The following is a 22,339-nucleotide window of genomic DNA, read 5'->3' on the forward strand; positions in this document are numbered from 1 at the left end:
CATCCATGTGTTCATAAGGAAAAATTTAAATAAAACCTCACTGGTCACCTTTGGAAGATGCTAGAGACCCAATCCATTTATTCTAGTAAATAGAGAAAGACCCAGCACCTATCCTGCTTTTCCTGTGCAAACTGTATCTCGGGGTAGCAAATAGCAGATGGGGAGAAGATCTCTCTTCAGAAGTGTTCCAGCTAGTAAACGAGAGCAGGATGATGGGATTTAGAATAACGCCATTTTGCAGTCCCTAATGCAGTTAATGACTCTCAGACAATGATCATAGAGGGTTGCCAACATCACAAAAAGAGAGACCACTTGGCATCGCTTTATCCCAGTGGAGGTACCCAACGGTGAACTTCGCGAAGATAAACTGAACTTGAATCTGATGAAGCTTCTAGATCTAACTATCAGTTTATAATACAGGGGAGAAGGTAGAGCTATAAATTAGAGGAAACGTAGAAGTCATATCAACCAATCATGCCCTCTGGACCTCTGAGCTATGAAACCTCCTTCCCCTTCTCTGCCTTCAGTTTCCTTATCTGTAAAACGAATGGGTTGGTCCGATATTCTCAGAGGGCCCCTCCACTCCAGCTTGAAGACGTTATGACCCTGTTCCGGTCACCTGCTTCCATCAGCACTTCCTCCAAGATTTGTGTGGCGGATTTCGGCTGCTGCTGAGAAAGAGGCCCCACGTTCTTCAGGAACCAGAAGTCAGGTGCTGCCCAGGGGAGCCCCAGGTGCTGGGCATGGATGATCCTGTCTACATCAAAGGCTCTGCTGATCAGATCCTTCGCCTCCTCTTCATTCATCAGCCAAACCTCCCGAAACTGCTTGTCATCAATGAGAGCGAAATGCCTGTGAAGGAACGTTATTGATCGTGGGCAGCTGACGTCAGGGCTGGGCCAGCCCCCCACCTCCACCCCCAATTAGCAGCAGGGCAAAAACTGAGCCGAGCTGTGGGAAATCCTGGGCCTGGCCCAATCCTTGAGCCCCTGATTCTCACCTGTGAGAACCAGGCAGGTGACATGCGAGTAAAGGGACAGGAAAGACAGCGCAAAGGATTCTCTGGTGCCCTGGTCCAGCTCCCAAAAAGCAGGTGATATCAAAGTCTAACGAAATCACTGCCACTGCCAGCTCTACCCCTGCAGCCTCTACCCTAGGGCCCATGCCTTGGGACCCACGTCCCTGAAATACCTCATGGCTTTCTGCAGGTCCTTGAATTGTATCACGAGGCGTTTGTAGTCTGAGGTTAGGGACTGGTTCTCCTCCTGAAACTGCTTTACCTGCTTGTTATATTTTGACCTCAGATTGTTAAGTACATCATGCAGGCTGGGTTGAAGAGGGGAAAACAAAGTTAGTCTGCAGCTGAACAGAAGCTGCAATGTATTGTCCTCTCATCTACTATTGACTGTACTCAGTTTTACAAAACCTAGGCTCAGACTTATGGAAGGTGCAGGAATCTCTACCATATATTGGGTTAGCCAAAAAGTTTGTTTGAGTTTTTCCATACCATGTTACGGAAAAACCCGAACTTTTTGGCCAGTCGAGTAGTTTCCCAAACACAGCTTCAGCTGTGATCAAGGAAAGGAAAGCAACAGGAGGGAATGGGATCGTCCAGAACTAAATGCACATTTAAAACAACCCAGAAGCCCAAACCCACCAAGAGGTAGGCTTTTATTCAACAGTGTGTAAAAAGTAAAACAAACAAAGGAATATAACAAAACAAAAGCAGACTCACAGATATAGAGAACAAACTAGTAGTTAGCAGAGGAGAGGGGAAGGGGACAGGGACACATGAGGGTGGGGAATGAAGAGATACAAACTATGTATAAAGTAAATCAACAGCAAGGATATATTGTGTAGCATAGGGAAATATAGCCATTATTTTGTAATAGCTTCAAATGGAGTAGAATCTATAAAAATACTGAATCACTATGTTGTACACCCACAACTAATATAATATTGTAACTCAGCTATATTTCAATTAGAAAATTAAATTAAATTAAATTTAAAAAAACAAAATAGCGTGACTGAATCTTCCTCAACACAGCACTTGTCAGGGTCCACATCTAGTGCCGACTCACAGATTTAAATAACCTACCTCAGCTTCTGAAACAAGGAAGACAGAAAGGAAAAATAATAAAACTGCACCACAGGCCTGTGATATATGGGTCCCCCCTCCCGGAAGAGCTGATACCGTTAATGAGTCCAATGTCTCATTCATTTACTCACTCATTCATTCCTCAAACAAGAAAGGTCTCTATTGCACCAGGGATGTCTTTGAATACGAAGATGAATACCAGGATATGTCTGAGTACAAAGCACTCTCAGTCCAGCCAGAGACAAAGGTTAATTACAGAACTGTGTGAAAGGTGCCGCAGAGGAGTTTCACACAGGGCGCTAGGGGACCCTGGCTTGCAGGAGAGGGGAGTGGTCAAAAGTTCCAGCACTGGAAGAAACAGCTATGACCGGGCCAGAGCACCACGAAGGCAGGCAGGCCAGCGATGATGCCCGGCTCACTGCTGATAGGAGCTCTGTACATGGAAACTTGTCCCATGAAATACGCAGGCATGGCTTTTAGACCTGAGACCAGGCTTCAGACTTCATGCTACTGAACGGGCATCTTATGTCAGTGCCCCACTGACACAGGAACAGGAAGATTTGAGGACTGACATAGTTTCAGTTTTAAAATTCTAAAAATAAAAATTTCCCTCTTAAGCATCATTCTGAAATAATCAGAAGGTCCCTAAAACACAAACACTGTTCATTCCTGTTTTCGTACTCCAAAAATGAGACATTGCACAAGATAACTGGCCCAGACTTTTGAATAAATAACTGGCTCCACCTCCCACAACACACACACACACACACACACACACATACACACATACATCAAGAGAAGAGGATACAATAAGCATATAGGCATCATGTAAAAAGGAGGTTGGCAGGTGGAGGTGTCGGGGGTCTCATAGAGTACGGAGACTTAAGGAACTTAACAGCCTGATGCAATGCCTGGGCCTAAATGAGATACTAGTTTGAATAAACCTACTATAAAGGATATCTTTGGACAACTGGGAAAATATAAATGTGACCCCGATATTTAGATGAAATTGATTGAAATGGAAAGGTGGAGGTTATTGACTTTAAAAGAAAGGCAGGGAACTCTCCTGCACTGTTGGTGGGACTGTAAGTTGGTACAGCCACTATGGAAAACAATTTGGAGGTTCCTTAAAAAACTACAAATAGAACTACCATATGATCCAGTAATCCCACTACTGGGCATATACCCAAAGAAAACCATAATCCCAAAAGAAACTTGTACCATCATGTTTATTGCAGCACTATTTACAATAGCCAGGACATGGAAGCAACCTAAATGCCCATCAACAAATGAATGGATAAAGAAGATGTGGCATATATACACAATGGAATATTACTCAGCTATAAAAAGGGATGAGATGGAGCTATATGTAATGAGGTGGATAGAACTACAGTCTGTCATACAGAGTGAAGTAAGTCAGAAAGAGAAGGACAAATATTGTATGCTAACTCACATATACGGAATCTAAAAATGGTACTGATGAACTCAGTGACAAGAACAAGGACGCAGATACAGAGAATGGACTGGAGAACTCGAGGTATGGGAGGGGGCGGGGGGTGAAGGGGAAACTGAGACGAAGCGAGAGAGTAGCACAGACATATATATACTACCAACTGTAAAATAGATAGTCAGTGAGAAGTTGTTGTATAACAAAGGGAGTCCAACTCGAGGATGGAAGATGCCTTAGAGGACTGGGGCGGGGAGGATGGGGGGGACTCGAGGGTGGGGGAGTCAAGGAAGGGAGGGAATATGGGGATATGTGTATAAAAACAGATGATTGAACTTGGTGTACCCCCCAAAAAATAAAAATATATATATATACATAAAAAAAAGAAAGGCAGATTGCAAAACAATAGCTGCAGTATGATGTCATATCTATATCTATCTATCATCTATCTATCTATCTATTATCTATCATCTATCATCTATGTGTATATAGAGAGGAAGAGAAAGATACACTTAATCTCTGGTAGTAGGAATATGGTAGTTTTATGTTTTTCTCTTTCACTTGTGGTATTTTCTAATTTTCTATAATGCACATGCACTGCTTCTGTAATTGAGAATTTATTCTCCAGATAGCCCTGCACACAGGCAATGTGACACACTGACATAAGTGCTTATGTTGGCATTATTTGCAACAGCAAGAGATTAGAAGCCATCGAAATGTGCATCAGTGTGGGACTGGTTAAGTAAATCAGCATATCTATGCAGTGGAATACTAGGGAGCTTAAGAAATAATGTGAACGTTCTCTATGAACTGGTATGGAAACATCTTCAAGATATAGAACAGTGTGTATAGAATGCTATCATTTGTGTAAAAGCAGAGGGGGGTGAGACTGTTTATTTGTGTTTGCTTGTACATGCATCAGGAAATTCTGGAAGAAACAAAAGAAGCAAATAATGGTCACAGAAGTGGGACAAAGGACCCAGATAAAGGAGGGATGGGAGACAGACTTTTTGCTGTAAACTCTTTTAGGGCCCGGGGTGGGGAGGGTAGAACCAGTGAATGTATTCTGTTTTCAAAAAAAATTTTAAAAACAACTCTTTTAATAAGAATTGGTTATACTTTTAACAGTTTCTGCTCCTACAAGAGAGTGCATACCCATCCCTCTTTTCAGCACAGAGGGCTCAGAAGGAAGACGCTCTGTGTTCCAGCTTACCGGTTCATCTTCCTCTTCTGCTGGGATTTAATCACTGTGCTTTCTTCATCTCTCTTCTTCAGCACCTGGAAGTTGTACTCTAACTTCTCTTGATTTAGCTGATAAGTTGCTTTCATTTGCTGAAGCTGTTGCTCAAGAATCTAAAGTTTAAAAGAAATAATCCTCATTGGCCCTGGTACAATTTATTACGCCTGGAGGTCCCTGGTCGTTTGTTTTGGAGTCGTATCAGAGGAGCCTTAGAGATAAATGTCTCCACCTGAATTCTTAGAAAATTTATCACTAGAGCCAAATTAAAAGTCAACCAGAAAAAATATGAATCATTCAAGTGCAAGCTAAAGCCTACATGCTTAGAGCCTGAGAGATCACAGAGCATTCAAGTCCAGCTACCCATCATGCTCTGCTCCAGACCCTCTAGAGAACAAGCAGCCCCAACAGAAACACCATAAAAGTTAACATGGCCACAAAATCCCACAGTGTCCCCACTCTGACCCTCCAGCTGGCAATGTCAGTGCTTAGCAAACCGTGTCCCTTTTAAAGGAGGATGGAGGCAACCATCCTGACTTTTTGGATCAGCATTAGCTGTGTTCATTCATTCAGCAAATATTTATTGAGTGCCTGGTGCTCATATGTCTGGCGCTGGTGAAAACACTGGTGAGAAAGGCCCAGGCCTGCCCTGTCCGCGAGAGGGGCAGATGAACAAGCACTGGCAAAGAGAAGTAAGATTGGAGTAAGCACAGGTATGGGACCAATGAGAGGAGGGCTCTCCCGGGCCTGAGGGCAGGGCAGGCATCCCTGAGAAGATGGCATCTGCGTGTCTGAGGCCTGGAGAATGAGCAGGAGTTACTCGGGTGGAGGGCAGAGAGGTCTAGAGGGGCGAGGGAAAGCCAGGTGCCTTGGGGAAACCACGGGCAGTGAGGTATGAGGCAGGGAGGGAATGGTAGAGGTGAGGCTGACAGAGCAGCAGGGCCTGGCCAAGCTCTGAATGGAACGCTTTACCCTGAAGGCAAGGGAGGGCCACTAAGACGTTAAGTGGAAGAGTGGAGTGACCAGTCCACGCGGGGTGGGAAGATCCCTCTGCAGCTGGTGAAAAGGATCAGGGAGGGGCAGGGCTAGCGTGGGGCAAATACAGACTGGCTTGCTCCTGCCTTTCTCAAATGGAAGTGTGGGAATGGAAGATGCAGCTGAGTACAGTCAGATCTGAATAAGGCAGCCGTGTGACTTGCCATATGCGGCACTCTTTCAAGCCTCCTTCCCTTCTCCCTCCATTCGGCTACAGGCCCTCACCAAGGAATCAAGAGAGGAAGGAAGGGATTCCAGGCCTTGCTGGGTCATCCTCAAGGAGGGTAACTGGCCAGGAGGTGATACACGGGAGAACAAAGCGATGACCCATCATCAGAGGGTGAGTTATCCCACCTTCCACGTGGAGCTGGTGACCCCCACACTGTAACTGAGGGGATTAGCCGTGCAGATCTGCTTATCTACCCCAGAGATTCTCAAGCTTCTGTTACGGGACAAGCATTGAACATCTCCTTCACAGCAGAACCTGTTCTATCTTTTCTTTAACAGGCCAGTGGAGAACCATCTTGGTCACTGGGATGATTACTAATTGTACCTCTCAGTTTCTCTTTCTGTCAAATTTTTATTTACTTTTTTCCAGTTACATGATTTTCTTTGTAAAAACGTTTTATCATTGTGAAAGTAACGTTTGCTTGTTGTAGAAAACACAGAAAGTACCGTAAAGAAGAAAGGAGACATAGGACAAGAGGGAGGAGAAACTACCCATAATTCCACTTCCCAAAGGCAACTTCTCTTAACATATTGGCCTGTTTCTTTCCAGTGTTCCCTACGTAGTTGAGACCCAACTAAACCTACAATTATATATCCTACTTTTCTCCCTTAATAGTACATTAAGAATTTTCCATGTTAGTCGTTTTATTAATATAATTTTAATGGTGCATATGTTTATAATTTATCATATATGAAACATTTATATTTATCCTATACCATAATATTTTACCATTCCCCTACAGTATATACATTTATAAATGTATAAATACATTTATATTATTTTGATAATCTTCAATATTTTATAAAATAATGATGGGAAGAATTACATTAAAACTTTATGGTATTTTGGTTTGGGGGTATTTTGTTTATTTCCTTAAGGTAGATCCTCAGAAGTGAAGTTCAAAGGCTCTCCACAGAGCAATTTATGGTTCACACCCCACTGGCCATGTGCAAGTACCCGCTGCCCTACCCCATCAGCTCTCAGCACTGTGCACAGCAGGCCTGGCCCTTGGGCAGGGTGCCTAGGATGGGCAGGGAACAGCTGGGAGCCACACCCCACGTTTGCTAAGCATGAGTAAAGTTTCATTTAGAAATTTCTGACTTGAACAAAATCCCAAAGAGCCTGTGGAAGACGCTGAAGGCACAGCCTCATCTCGAGTGCAATTATCCGTGGAGGTCTCAGCCTGAGCCACCGCTCTGGGCCCTGGACCCTTCTAGGGATGGCTGTGAGTGTCGACGGGAAAGGGACCCTTAGCAATCCTCCCTGCAAAGTCATGATGATTTATGCCACCATGCTCCAAACAAAAACAGCCCTGCTGCTTCAAATGTGACCAGTCCTGGACATTGGGGAGGCCACTGGTCAACGTGGCTTGGCACAGAAATCCAATAGAAAAGTTCCTTGTTGGGTGACGATAATCTGAGAAAGTGTGAACACTCACAGAGAATGAGGGCCTTCAGAGCTGCTCTGGATTTGCAAAGACAATGAGTGAGTTCCCGGCATTGCTGGGACCGAGGCATCCAGGAGCCCCGTGACCCAGAGTGCCTGGGTGTCTGTTCTGACTGTGTCCAGGGACCTCCCTCTTCCCAGAGCTCTACAAGGAGCCCCTGTCACTAAGCCAGCATTTCCCAAACTTACTGGGCCATGAAACAGCTTTTATATGTATAACACAACAAGAGCTCATGAGTTATAAATGCAAGCCCTACCATATGAATTCTCATGTGAATTTCATCCTGAAAGGCTGATTATTACATCATAATGATTATGTACATAGACTCTATTTTTCCTACAAAATACATCTTGAAAGGAAAAAAAAAATCACTGGCATCACTCTTTTTGTTGTTTTATGAAAGCACCACCAATATTTCACGTAGCTGAACACACTTTATAAAACTCTGAACAAAAGTAATGTCTGCGTCTTCTTCTTCGTGACCTGAAAGAATTTATCAGCACCACATTCCAACCAACTGAGTTAACTGGTCACGCAATGTGACCTGAAAGGAAGACCTTAAATCTGAGCTGATTTTATAGGCAAATATATATATAATAATAATTAACTTGCCACCTGATTGTTTTAATGTACAGTCTTTTGCTTGTGCACGCAGTTGAATTTTTATTAGCCGATTTTCTTTGCTCTTGTTGAAAACATTTGCCCCTGCTCTTTGTTAGTGTTCTCAGGGGACTGACAGCTAGAGGCATGAGCCATGCAACATACACACACATCACAGATCAGCCCCTCCTTCATCGCAGCTCTGTCCCAAGACCACCACTGGGGGCTTCACGCTCGTGATGCCTTTTAGGAGTGACTGGCGATGCAGTCAATGAATTTACAACACTAATCACGGTCTCCAGCTTCTTGCAGTGCAGTGTCTACCCCAGACAATTCCAAAAATTCCATCACTCACTACTTGTTTGCAATACCTTCTGCTCGTGAGAATTTTAGTAGCGGCGACTCTATTGTTAATTATCACAGGTTTTCGTCTCAACATATAGCCATCCTTGATTGGCATACGTTGAATATAGTTTCATATTAAAAAATTGTAATCGATTTTGTTAAATGTCTGTGCTTATTACTCAATTATCCAAAGGAATTTTGGAAAGTTGTACTCTGTGTTCCCAAGATTAATGGCAAGACATCATGCTTAGTTTGGGGGAGTAATTTATAAAGATTAGAATCTAACCTGCCATGAAAATCCCTCAATGTTCCAAGTATTGTAGGTATTGTTTACACCTCCCTGCCCCTCTTTTTATCTGGGGCAGTAGGAGCAAGGGAGCTGCTGAGACACCTCTTGCCCCAGGCTGATTCTAAGGATCCCACTGGGGACTCTTTATCACCGAGCTCAGTCCTGTGGGGGGTGGGGGAACCCCTGGATTCCATTTGAAACTGTAGACTCGAGATCCCATACCCTTGCTTAACTTTTCCTTCCCTGTTACTCACTCTTTTCTACTATTTATGTAGCTTGCTTTCTCACTCAAAAGATTATAAATTCCTTGAGGACAGAAACTGTATCTTATTTATTTTTATGCTTTGCACCATGTAAGTGCACAATACTTGTTAAATACATAACTTGTATTAACTTTTTGTGATTGACATTCTGGTATTAAAGTTGAACTAAACCATTTGACAATTTTAAATGAGCATGGAAAGCCTAAAAATAAAAACATTTGCTTCCTGCGTCAGGAACTAAGTGTTTCTCGCAGTTTTACTTTGGGGTGGTGGGCAGTGGTGGTAAAATCTCAAGCGCGTGTTTATAGGTTTCTCTTTGTTCATTGCGAATGTGACCTCGTTAGCAGTAAGCACTTAAAAAGCATACCTTCTTATTTTTACTTCTCGTACTTCACCTATCAAACCAAATCTATGTGTATTGGATCCTTTGTATTTTTGTGGTTTGCAAAAATTTTAGTCCTGTATTTTAGAACTGATACAGTGCTATGACTTCATGTTAGGAATTGAGCTGCATGACGTATCTTTTTGACAAGAATCGATGCTATTTAACTTGACTACCTAGTGACTACAACTCAGAGGCGCTATGGTAAAGTTTAATCTACTAAAATATTCCACATATTGCAATCTGGGTAATCCCTGACTTGATTACCTTTTCCCAATGAAAGGGTGGAATGTGGTAGCGTATACTCATTCTAACAAACACAGCAAGAACTGTTACACAGCGGAACTGTATACCCGTTCCCACTTTCAGTGTCTACCTGCCTGCCTCCCACATGCCCATAATCCACGGTTAGTCCATGCAGACAGGGTGAGGCAGGAAAGCCAGGTCTCCTAGTCTACCTGCCTCTCTGCCCCTCACCTCCCTAGTCTTACCCCCAACCTCTATAACGCCCCCACATCCCAGAAATGTTTGGCTTCATTAAACATTTGAACGTTGGATTAAGAACATGAGATTCCACTGCTACGACTCAATAGCAAAAAAATAAATTACTCCGTTAGAAAATGGGCAAAGAACCTGAATACACATATCTCCAAAGAAGACCTGCAGATGACCAACAGCCACGTGAAAGGATGCTCAACATCACTAATCAACAGGGAAAGGCAAATCAAAACCGTAAGAAGATATCACTTCACAATCATCGACAGAAAGACACTGGAACTCACCAAAAAAGACACCCCACATCCAGAGACAAAGGAGAAGCCGCAATGAGACGGTAGGAGGGGCGCAATCGCGTTAAAATCAAATCCCATAAATGCTGGGTGGGTGACTCACAAACTGGAGAACAGTTAGTTATACTGCAGAAGTCCACCCACTAAAGTGAGGGTTCTGAACCCCATGTCAGGCTTCCCAACCTGGGAGTCCAGCAACGGGAGAAGGAATCCCCAGAGAATCAGACTTTGAAAGCCAGCGGGATTTGATTGCAGGACCTCCACACGACTGGGGGAAACAACGATTCCACTCTTGGAGGGCACACAGAAAAGTGTGCTCACCGGGACCTAGGGGGAAGGAGCAGTGACCCCATAGGAGACTGAACCAGACCTACCTGCTGGTGTTGGAGGGTTGCCTGCAGAGGTGGGGGACAGCTGTGGCTCACCTAGGAGACAGGGGCACTGGCAGCGGGGGTTCTGGGAAGTGCTCATTGGCGTGAACCCTCCCAGAGTCCACCAGTAGCCCCACCAAAGAGCCTGTAAGCTCCAGTGCTAAGTAGCCTCAGGCCAAACAACCAACAAGGTGTGAACACAGCCCCACCCATTAGCAGACAAGCAGATTAAAGTTTTACTGAGCTCTACCCACCAAATCGGATTAAAGTCTTACTGAGCTCTGCCCACCCACCCCTACCCACCATCAGTCCCTCCCATCAGGAAGCACACACAAGCCTCCCAGATAGCTTCCTCCACAAGAGGGCAGACAGCAGTATCAAGCAGCATCAGCAGTATTTTGTCTTGTGGAACTGAAAACCACAGCCACAGAAAGACAGAGAAAATGAAAAAGCAGAGGACTTTCTACCAGATGAAGGGACAGGAGAAAACACCAGAAAAACAACTAAATGAAGAGGAGCTAGGCACCCTTCCAGAAAAAGAATTCAGAATAATGATGGTGAAGATGATCCAGGACTTTGAAAAAAGGTGGATGCAAAGATCGAAAAGTTTACCAAAGACCTAGAAGAATTAAAGAGCAAACAAACAGAGATATGCAACACAATCACTGAAATGAAAAATACACCAGAAGGAACCAACAGCAGATTAACTGAGGCAGAAGGGCGAATAAGGGACCTGGAAGACAGAATGGTGAAAATCACTGATGCGGAAAAGAATAAAGGAAAAAGAATGAAGAGCTGAAGACAGCCTAAGAGACCTCTGGGACAATGTTAAACGCGCCAACATTCACATTCTAGGGGTCCCAGAAGGAGAAGAGAGAGAGAAAGGACCCAAGAAAATATTGGAAGAGATTATAGTTGAAAACTTCCCTACCATGGGAAAGGAAATAGCTACCCAAGTCCAGGAAACACAGAGAGTCCCAGGCAGGATAAACCCAAGGAGAAACACACCAAGACATATAGTAGTCAAATTGACAAAAATTAAAGACAGAGATGTTATTAAAAGCAACAAGGGAAAAACGACAAATAACATACAAGGGAACTCCCATAAGGGTAACAGCTGATTTCTCAGCAGAAACTCTGCAAGCCAGAAGGGAGTGGCACGATATATTTCAAGTGATGAAAGGGAAGAACCTACAACCAAGAATACTCTACCCAGCAAGGATCTCATTCAGATTCGATGGAGAAATCAAAAGCTTTACAGACAAGCAACAGCTAAGAGAATTCAGCACCACCAAACCAGCCCTACAACAAATGCTAAAGGAACTTCTCTAAGCGGGAAACATAAGAGAAGAAAAGGACCTACAAAAACAAAAAACAAAACAATTAAGAAAATAGTAATAGGAACATACATATCAATAATTACCTTGAATGTAAATGGACTAAATGCACCAACCAAAAGACACAGACTGGCTGAATGGATACAAAAATAAGACCCATATATATGCCGTCTCCAAGAGACCCACTTCAGACCTAGGGACACATACAGATGGAAAGTGAGGGGATGGAAAAAGATATTCCATGCAAATGAAAATCAAAAGAAAGCTGGAGTAGCAATAGTCACATCAGATAAAATAGACTTTAAAATAAAAAATGTTACAAGAGACAAGAAAGGACATTACATAAAGATCAAGGGATCCATCCAAGAGGAGGAGATAACAATTATAAATATATATGCACCCAATATAGGAGCACCTCGATACATAAGGCAAATGCTAACAACTACGAAAGAGGAAATGCAAGGCAGAAATAGGGACGCAGATGTAGAGAACAAACATGTGGACACCAAGTGGGGAAAGCGGGGAGGGTTGGGGGGGATGAATTGGGAGTTTGGGATACCAAATTGTACACTCTAAATATATGCTGTCTATTGTCTGTTAACTGCATCTCAATAAAAGTTCTTAAAATAAATAAATAAATAAAATAAATCAAACAACAGCCTGGAAGAGAGGGCTTCCAAAGGATGTAAGAGTAGATTGTGTTTTTGTGTAATGAAGAAATTTAAGTTCAATCTTTGGAGTCCATCAAACCTGGGCCCAAATTCAGATTCTGTCACTTCTGTGATAAGTGACCATGAGCACATTATGTGATCTCTCTGAACCCCTGTTTTCTTTCTTGTAAAATGGGGATAAAAATAGTAGCTCTGTCCTGAGGTTAACGTAGTTAAATGAGATAATGTGTATCAGATGCCTGGCATGGGCTGGCGGCACATGGTAGCTGCTCCATCAGTGGCAGTTATTAGCCACTGACGTGGTAAAAAAAGAAAAAAAATATATATCACTTCACACCTGTCAGGATGGCTATTATCAAAAATCAAAGCACAGCAAGCATTGGCAAGGATATGGAGAAAAGAGAATCCTTCTATGCTGTTCGTGGAAATGCAAATTGGTACAGCCACTATGGAAACAATATGGAGGTTCCTCAAAAAATTAAAAATAGAATTATCATTTGATTCAGTAATCCCACTTCTGGGCATATACCCCCCAAATTGAAATCTGGATCTTGAAGAGGTATCTGCACTCCCACATTCACTGCAGCACTATTCACAATAGCCAAGATATAGAAACAACCTAAATATCCAACGATGGACTAATGGATTTTTTTTAAATGGTATATACATACAATGGCATCTTATTCAGCCTTTAAAAACAGGGAAATCCTGCCATTTGTGACAACATATATGGACATGCAAGACGTTATGCTAAATGTCAAGAGTTGTGGTTGTATGTTTCAACAGTTTGTTGTTGATTTTTTTTAAATTGTTGAGTAGGATTCTATGGTATAGATGTATACATTTGCTTTCAGTATTCACAAGTGGAAGGATATCTAGTTTGTTTTTAGTTTGGCTATTATCAATAAACCTGTCATGTACAACAACAACAACAAAAAGACATTATGCTAAGTGAAATAAGCCAGACACAGAAAGAAAAATACGGCATGAGCTCACTTACATGTGGGATCTAAAATAATCAAACTCCTAGAAGCAGACAGTAGAATTTGCTACAAGGAGATGTCAGGGGCTGAAGGAGGGGAAAATGAGGAGGTATTGGTCAAAGGGTACAAAGTTTCAGTTATGCAAGATGAATAAATTCTGGAAATGTAATGTACAACAGAGCTTATGATTCACAATACTGTACTAAGAGGGTAGATCTTATATTAAAGACCTTTACCACAAAAGGAAAAACAAAACAAAACAACAACAAAAAAGAACATGAGGTTCCATTATTTCACTGTTTGAGGCCAACAGTATGTGCTTTTATCATATAAATGATCATAGACTCAAGATAACCTCAGAAAGCTTAACAATAGCCGTTTTCATTAAAAGTGTAATGTGTGCAGCCCACAGAAGAAGTGTTGCTTTCTTACAGACTTGTATTGTTCTTTGTAACTCTCAGCTCCATGACATTAAATATAAGAAAGGCTCAAGAAAATTCTGGAAAAATATTTGCAGCCTAGTAGGGATTTTTGGGGGAGGAGGGGGTTGTTTGGTTTGGTTTGGTTTTTTGGTTTTTTTAGGCCTCGCCTTGCAGCTTGCAGGATCTTAGTTCCCCAACCGGGGACTGAACCCTGGGCCACGGCAGTGAAAGCACCAAGTCCTAACCAGTGGACCACCAGGGAATTCGCTAATAGGGTTTTTTAATTTAACTTCTTTAAATAAAGCTACAAGACGAGTTAAGAGGTAAAATTCTACCAAAGGCTATGTGGAAAAGCTTTAATCTAACATGCTTTTTTAGATGAAGACTGAAATGAATAGAACATGCTTGAATATTAAGGCGCAATTACATTACATCTAAATGTAATCAGGGATGATTTTTTTTTTAACTGATGTTGAAATATACAACCCTAGGTTTGGAAAGAACTTTAGAAACCAGAAAATCTAACCTCTTACCCACTGCAGGAATCCTCCTTCTACACTAAAGACAGACACAGTTATTCAGCCTCTGAATACTTTATGGGATAAAGGACTCTTTGTTCTGTGGGATGACCCTTTTCTGTATTGGACAGTTCTAACTATGAGGAGGTTCTTTCTGCTGGTGAGTCAGAATCTGCCTTGCTGCTATGTTCATCAGTCAGGGGAACGTTTGGAATATTAGGAAGGAAACAGGTTACCAAGGCACACAGAACTGGGTTGGAATCCAGGGCTTACCATCTACCAGATAAGTAGCTTTGTCTCTGAGCCTCAGTTTCCTGGCATATAAAACACCGTTAGTGACGTCTCCCCTTCACATTACCGTGAGGGTCAGAAAGACTGTGTGTTAAGTGCCTGGGACATGGTAGACACCCATTAGATGGCGGCTGTCGTCGCACTGACCCTGTGACACAGCTACCTGGCTCTAGGGACATTTCCCTTCACCCAGTGAAAATGCACAATTCTCTCAACGCTCCCTCACATGCCATGGTTTCCAGACCCCTTCAGCATCTTCGCAGTTTTCCACTTATTAAAGAAAGCATTCCTCCACGTGTATCTTGCACATGAGCTCCTTCAGATACGATCATTTAAAAGAGAGCAGATAACAAGTAAGTGTTGGTTGAATGGACTAGCTCTAGAATATTATGGGTGATTCCTAAGGATGAGACATTCACAGGTGCTCTCGGTCTGCTGAGCTGCCCAGATGCTCTGGCGGAGGAACAAGTCACACCTGCACATCCTGCTCCAGCTTGATCTTGATCATGTTGTACTCTTCGCAGTCCCAGATCCTCTGCTTGTTGAGCTGCTTCTCGTAGTCCTCAGCTTTCTTGATACGGTTCATAAGGTACTCCAGCTGAAGGCACAGGGAGACAAGGGGAAGGTCAGGTCCCGTCCCTGTTCCAACTCTGGAGGGAGTCTGTCTGCCCTCAGAACCCCTGTGCCCCAAGGCTCTGAACTCCCAGGCTATGGCTTGTATTGCTTAACGGGGTCCTGACTCCAGGAACTCTAAGAGGAATGCAGACCCTGCAGTCAGACATTTGTATTTCTAAAAAAAAAAAACAACAAAAAAAAACAAAACTCCAGTGGATCTTGGTCATATTACTTTTTTCTTCCTTATGTCTCTGAGATAAAATAACCCCACACCCTTTAAAATGTGTCTTAAAACAGTTTCTCAGGCCGCAAATAGCCATGGCTGGGGGAGATACCCAGGAAATAAAGGAGAGAGCGGGAGGACCACAGCAGGCTGCACACGTGGTACTGACCACCACCACGAGAGGGCGCCATCCGCGGGCTGCGCCGGTTAACCGGGAGGTGCAGTCGGGGATGTCGGCCACAGCGACCCTCCCCAAGGTACAAACAGCCTAGCAAATTCAGCCACAGTGCGCATCACCCCAGACTCTACACATTACCCTCGACGCCCCCGCCCCCGCCCCCATCGGCCGCCCCTTGACCTCTTTGGCGTTGTGAGCCTTCAGGGCCCGCTCCCATTTCTTCTTATTGCTGGTCAGCAGCTCCTGTCGCTCCACCTCAAATGCTTTCTGCAACCAAGAAGGAAAAGGGCTCTTGTGTCTGTTTTAATTGGGCAGGTCCCACAGCATCAAAGAACTCTCAGACAGCACCAGTGCCACACTGCCGCCCACACAAAGTCAAATCCAGAGGCAGACCTGACGAGCTTCATGCAACCCAAGGACTATGGAAGGAGTTGCATGGAAAGGGTTAAGAAGTCTGTGCCTCACACAGACTGGACTGCGAACCAGAGTGCCAGCTGTCCTGTGTTGAGGGGGTGAGCCAGGCAGGGGGCTGGGGAAGGCCAGGGCCTTGCGGTCACAGGGCCAGCCCTGGCATGTGTTCAGCTGGGACTCTGGCCGGAGCATTGCTGTGGCCGGGGTTCCCATGAAGCAAAGGCAGCACGGAGCTTGGTAGGCCTAGGAATGCAGACGTGAGTCTGTAATAATTCAAAGAGAGGGGCCCCACCTCTTGGCTCGCTTCCGTTTCAGAAAGGCCTGTCTCAATCTCCGTCCTTAACATTGTTTTCAGATCCAGAGTATTGATTCCTGGACCCTCTTTGGCATCCTCCCCCCCATCCCTGACTGTCATAAATATGTCAGATAAATGGCTCACCAATGCCTGATGCTTCAGGACCCCTAGTCTCCCTCCTCCACCCCTCCTACCTAACCCTGTCTTATTTTCTTTCCAAGCGCTTATCACCACCTGTCAAATTACATACTTAGTAATTAATCTGTCTATTGTCTAGCTGTCTCCTGCTAGAATACAGGCTTCAACCAGGACTTTGTCCGTGGTTGTATCTCCAGCCCCTGGCACAGTGCCTACCATTTAGTAGACACTTGCATATTTGTTGAAGGAGTGAATGTATGAATAAGCAAATGAATGAAACCCAAAGCAGAGACAGCAAGGAGAGGACTGAGTTGTCTGGGGCCCTCCCTGGGTGGTTAGGACAGTGCTAGCCTCCTCCCGGGGGCTTCCTCCCAGGGGCTTCCTCCCAGGGGCTTCCTCCCAGGGGCTTCCTCCCAGGGGCCTCCCAGGGGCAGAGGGCTGCTCGCTCACATGCCGTCACCTCGATGTGTTGGAGCTCCTGGCGAAAGGTTTTCATCACATTCTTCACCTGCTCCTCCATCCTCTCCAGGAGCAGGCAGATGTCATCTGACTGTTTCTTCAAATCCTTCACGTACTGGTCATCTTTTGCTTTTAACTCCTAGAGGAGAGCATGTCAAAGGTTGGCCACCAACTGAGACAGAAGCCAGAGGTTGCCAGCAACCAAACCCCACCCCCGCACCCCTCCCATCAGTGTCACACACTAGGAATGACAACTGCACAGAGGGAAGGTGCTCGGGAGAGGCTGGGAAGGCCCAGGAGAAGCACAGGTGTTTGGAGCCCATGGGCTCAGCTTGGGGCGAAGCCTCAACAAGCGGTACAGGATCAAAGCCCTCGCTGACTACTTGCTACAACTCTCCCTGCAGGCTCCCAGCAAGCCCAGGGTGCTCCAGCTGGGCAACCAGTATCCACATTCCAATACGGGAAAACCAGTGCTGCAGACTAAGCTCCATTCCTTGACTAAGCACGTAAAACTTGAAACAGCATTTGCTACGACAGGACATCTTCCTTTTAGGTAACCAATAATTCTAAAGTGACTACAAAGCTTTTTCTTCTGGTTAAAAGTGTATTGCCTGAAATAACAAGGTCCTTCTGTACAGCACAGGGAACTATATTCAATATCCTGTGATAAACCATAATGGGAAAGAATATGAAAAAGAATGTATGTATATGTATAACTGAGTCGCTCTGCTGTACAGCAGTAATTAACGCAACATTGTAATTCAGCTATACTTCAATAAAAAATAATTTTTAAAAGTGTGTTGCCATAAAATAGAATATTAATCAGTGATAAAAAGGGATGAAATAACTGATATCTGCTGTAACATGGGTGAACCTTGAAAACATTACACTGAAAGAAGCCAATCACAAAAGACCACATATTATGTGAGTCCATTTATAAAAAATGTACAGAATATACAAATTCATAGAGTCAAAGTAAATTAGTGGTTCCTTAGGTCTGATGGGGAAGAGAAGACAGGAAAGTTATAAGTAAAGGGTACAAGGTTTCTTTTTGAGGTGATAAAAATATTCTAAAATTTACTGTGGTGCAACTGATGGTTGCATATATCTGTGAATAGACAAATTGAACTTTATACATTAAAAGGGTGAATTGTCAAAGAAAAAAAAAGTGTATTGCCTGAGCCGTACTGCATTCTGGGTAACGAAGCAAGGCCTCCGCCTTTCTCCATTCAGGAAAAGCAAACACCCCCCAGCTCCATCCCCTGCAGCCGGCACAGGAGGCCAGGCTCTTGCCTGCTGTAAGTCGCTGATCAGCTTGTTCTTATCTTCTATCAGCCCAGCGCAGCGCACCTGCTGGGCGTTGAGTATCTCCCACAGCTCTTGGGGGATTCTCTTCTTTTTGCCCTCCTCCCACTTGACAGTGATCTCATCAAATTTGTCCTGGCTGGACTTGACCTCGTTCTCCAGCTTTTCAAGTCTGCAAATACAAACAGCCCAGCTCCAGAGGCTGCCTTCCAAGACAGCTGGCTGGTTCTCTATGGCCTGTAAAACAGGCGCGGGTACCAAGCACGGCCTGCAAACCAAACCAGGCTCTGAGAAGTCTTCTTTTAGTTTAATGCTTGACTATAAGTAACTGAGACCAAATAGACAAACTGACACATAACAAAATGGATCAACTTGAAGGCTGTACATACACACACGCACACACCCCCGCACGCGCACACACACGCACACGGATCGAGTCAGTTTGCCACCTACTCCTGACTAGGATGGCAACACACAGTAGTTAAGCACTGGGTCACAAGGCCCACAGCCTGTGTTCAGATCCTGATTTTGCTACTGGTTCTCAACATTAAGCAAATTGCTTAATTTCCGTGGGCCCTGTTTTTCTCATCTGTAGAATAGAGAGGATGAAAGTATCTACCTTCCTACGGCTATTGTCAGCATTAAACAAGATGATTCCCAGCACAGGATTCACTGTATGATACACATTATTTTTTACTATTAACATGACCTTAAACTGCCTGGCTATTCCTCTCCCAAATTATCAATAAATGACCAGCGGAACATACAAAGAGGAAAACTCCACCAGTAGCGATGGAAAATAGGGACAGTCTCCCGAAATTCCAGGATTCCAGAAATTCCAAAGAAACCGTGTGATGGAGAGCATGGATTATGGGGCTGGATAGAAAGAGGCATTAGGGCTGAGATGTGAGGCTCCCCCCGCTTTTTTTGGCTGCGTGCAGGCTTTCTCTAGTTTTGCCTAGTGGGGGTGCACAGGTTTCTCAGTGCGGTGGCTTCTCTTGTTACAGAACACAGCCTCCAGGTGTGTGGGCTTCAGTAGCTGCAGCACACGGGCTCAGTAGTTGTGGCTCTCGAGCTCTAGATTGCAGGCTCAGTAGTTATGGCGCACGGGCTTAGTTGCCCCTCAGCATGTGGGATCTCCCTGGACCAGGGATGGAACCCGCTGATTCTGCACCGCCAGGGGACAGGCCTCTTCTGAGAACAGGGGCCAAGGACATACGCCTGCAACCCTCTCCCAGCTTTAACAGACTGTCCTTCTGTGAGACTGTCTCCAAACAAGGGTGCAAACTCCCTTAAGGACAAGAATCCCACCTTAATTATCTTGTGATCCCCTCTCTCTTTCCCACCTTCCAAGCTAGGGCACATAGTACACCGTATAATTCAATTAACTTTTTTTTTTTTTTTCAAAAAATGAGAAACAGCTGTCAGATTATCTTTCCAAAACCCACATTTATCTTGTTTGTTTTGGGTTTTTTTGTTTGTGTTTGCTTTTCTGTTGCATTGAGTCTTAGTTGCAGCAGGTGGGCTCCTTAGTTGTAGCTCACCAGCTCCTTAGTTGAGGCATGTGAGCTCCTTAGTTGTGCCATGCCAACATGCATTTGGGATTTAGTTCCCTGACCAGGGATTGAACCCAGGCCCCCTGCATTGGGAATGCAGAGTCTTAACCACTGTGCCACCACAGAGGTCCCCACATTTATCTTGTAACTCTGCCACTCGCAACCTTCCATTTTTCCTCAGTGGCTGCAGGAGAAGCCTAACTCCTCAATGGGGCCCTCAGGGACTTTCTGCAGCTGCCTCTGCTGGGGATCAGCCAGTTCAGTCCTGGGCATAGGCCATGACAGGCAGTGGGAAGTTTCGCGGATAAATTACATCCTGGTGACACTGGTAAAGGTGCTAATGGGGAGAACTACTTATCTTGAACAACTGAAAATATTTGTGTTAAAATCGTACTGTGGGACTTCCCTGGTGGTCCACTGGTTAAGACTATGCTTCCAATGAAGGGGGCACGGGTTCGATCCCTTGTCGCGGGAAGTTCCATATGCTTCCAGGTGTGGCCAAAAGTAAATAAATAGATTTTTTTAAATAAATAAAAATAAAATTATATTGTGTATGTACCTGCTGAGATGAACAAAATAGCCCCCATGGGCTGCTCTTGTAATTGGACTATAAGCAAGAAATTAATTGAAGAACAAGGAAGAGATTACATGAGAACCTCTGTTTTGCTGCTATCAGTCCTCTGTGGGCAAACCAAGCTTAGAAGCTGAATCCTTCTAAGCAGCTTATGCCTGCCTCCCTGTCGGGCAAGCTGAGCCCTGGGAGACGGGTGTGCCCACAGCCTGCCTGCTGAGGCCTGGAGCTGAGGGTCGGCCACTGGCTCCCATCGTCCCTCTGACCCTCTATCCTTCCAGGTGTGGAGTCTTTACCATTCTTTGTACATAGCATTTATGGGTCTGGTTGTTATGATTAACTTAAACCCAGAACAGCCTAACCCTTCTCAGCCTCATCTCTTTTCTTCCACCACCCGCATACATCCCTCACGCTCATGCCTTTCCCAAGCATCATGCAATCTCACACCTCTGCACAAGCTGTTCCTAAAACACCCACTCCTTAACTCCTCCAACTCCTATCCATCCCTTACAGCCCAATTTAAATATCACTGCCTGGAAAGTTTTCTCTAATCTCTCCAGAGAGAATTAAAGGCCTCCTCATACATGTTTCCACGATTCTTACACATACCTTTATGTGAACAGAAATCATGGGTGGGCGTTTGCACATCTGTCTCAGCTGGACTGTGAACATCCAGAGCAGAGGCCATGTGCATTCCTCCTTGTATCCACGGGGCTTGGCACACATTAGGGAGGTAACACTTGAGGCAGGAGGAGGGAAGCAGCGAGGGACGGAGGGAGAGCTGGACGGAGGGAAGAAAGGGGGATGGGGAGGGAAGGAAGGGAAAAGGGAGGGAGGGAGGGAAGGAGGGAGGGAAGGAAAGAAAGAGAGAAGGCGGGAGGATTCATAAGGGGCGAGAAGCGGATTCTACTAGACTAGGTTTGACAAAGCCATTTTTCAAACAACGGGGAGAATTTGGGGACCCACAGAGGAGATACTGCACATCCCCCAGGCTGCAGAGCCGGGGAGGGGCTCCTCACCTCTGACGCTTTATCTCCTCTTCCTCGACTCTCCTGTGGATCTCCCTGATATCTGCAGCTACCCGGATATTTGTCACCAACTCAGTGCCACAGAGCAGCAGTTTAGCCAATTTCTGGAAACAAATAAGAATTTATGAAGTTAGAAACATTTGCACAACTGTCTGTAGCTGTCCCATCCAGCCAAGCAGGAATCAAAAGCTACCTTAAGACTTTTAAGAGTAGCATCTGCTTAGCAACCTGTTTCCATCAGGACACTGGTGATGTGATGTTACAGCTTACAATTTAACAGCACTCTGCCATTCTGGATGAAGTTTAGTTTATTCTCGTTAGAGGAGGGACCAGCCCACCGGTACTCGGGCATGTGCTCTGGGTACACCTCAGCACTTTCCCCAGCAGGCCTCCAAGCACCTGACACTGCCAGGGTCCTTTCTAAGAATCTCAGTTGGGGAGGTGAGACACATAATAATTGTTGTCCTCCAATGTCCATTTCCCCCTCGTCTTTGAATAACAGAACACCCAAATTTTAGATGGGCATCTGACCTCCCAAAATACAAACATCTCCCAACCTCCCTTGCAGCTAGCATACAGTCTGATCAATAGCACATGAACAGAAGTCTATGTGCCACTTCTGAACTGTGCCTTGAAGGGGGAAGGTGTGCCCTCTGCTGCCCCCTTTTTTCTCTGTCTCAGGCTGGCATGTGGTGCTAAAGCGTGTGGTGAGCAGACGAAGGCAACCTAAGGAAGGGCAGAAGGAGGTGCGGGTCCCAGCCTCGAGGAACCCCCACATCGGCCCTGGACTATTTCTGCTCTGCACTA

At 44.7% G+C, this 22,339-nt stretch overlaps 1 protein-coding gene across 1 annotated transcript in view; it reads right to left on the reverse strand.

Moving 5' to 3' along the window:
• The window catches only part of DRC1 (dynein regulatory complex subunit 1), a 44,324-nt gene that overhangs the window by 9,444 nt on the left and 12,541 nt on the right, over window positions 1–22,339 (reverse strand). Inside the window, exons 3-10 of the mRNA XM_057742534.1 lie at window positions 21,524–21,636; window positions 18,366–18,549; window positions 17,074–17,211; window positions 15,950–16,036; window positions 15,229–15,351; window positions 4,759–4,898; window positions 1,192–1,326; window positions 620–852 (exon numbers count right to left, since the gene is read on the reverse strand). Coding sequence (XP_057598517.1) covers window positions 620–852; window positions 1,192–1,326; window positions 4,759–4,898; window positions 15,229–15,351; window positions 15,950–16,036; window positions 17,074–17,211; window positions 18,366–18,549; window positions 21,524–21,636 — 1,153 coding nt within the window. The remainder of the gene's footprint in view (window positions 1–619; window positions 853–1,191; window positions 1,327–4,758; window positions 4,899–15,228; window positions 15,352–15,949; window positions 16,037–17,073; window positions 17,212–18,365; window positions 18,550–21,523; window positions 21,637–22,339) is intronic.

The sequence above is a fragment of the Hippopotamus amphibius genome, chromosome 7, assembly GCF_030028045.1.
Source record: "Hippopotamus amphibius kiboko isolate mHipAmp2 chromosome 7, mHipAmp2.hap2, whole genome shotgun sequence".
In the NCBI taxonomy this organism is placed as follows: domain Eukaryota; kingdom Metazoa; phylum Chordata; class Mammalia; order Artiodactyla; family Hippopotamidae; genus Hippopotamus; species Hippopotamus amphibius.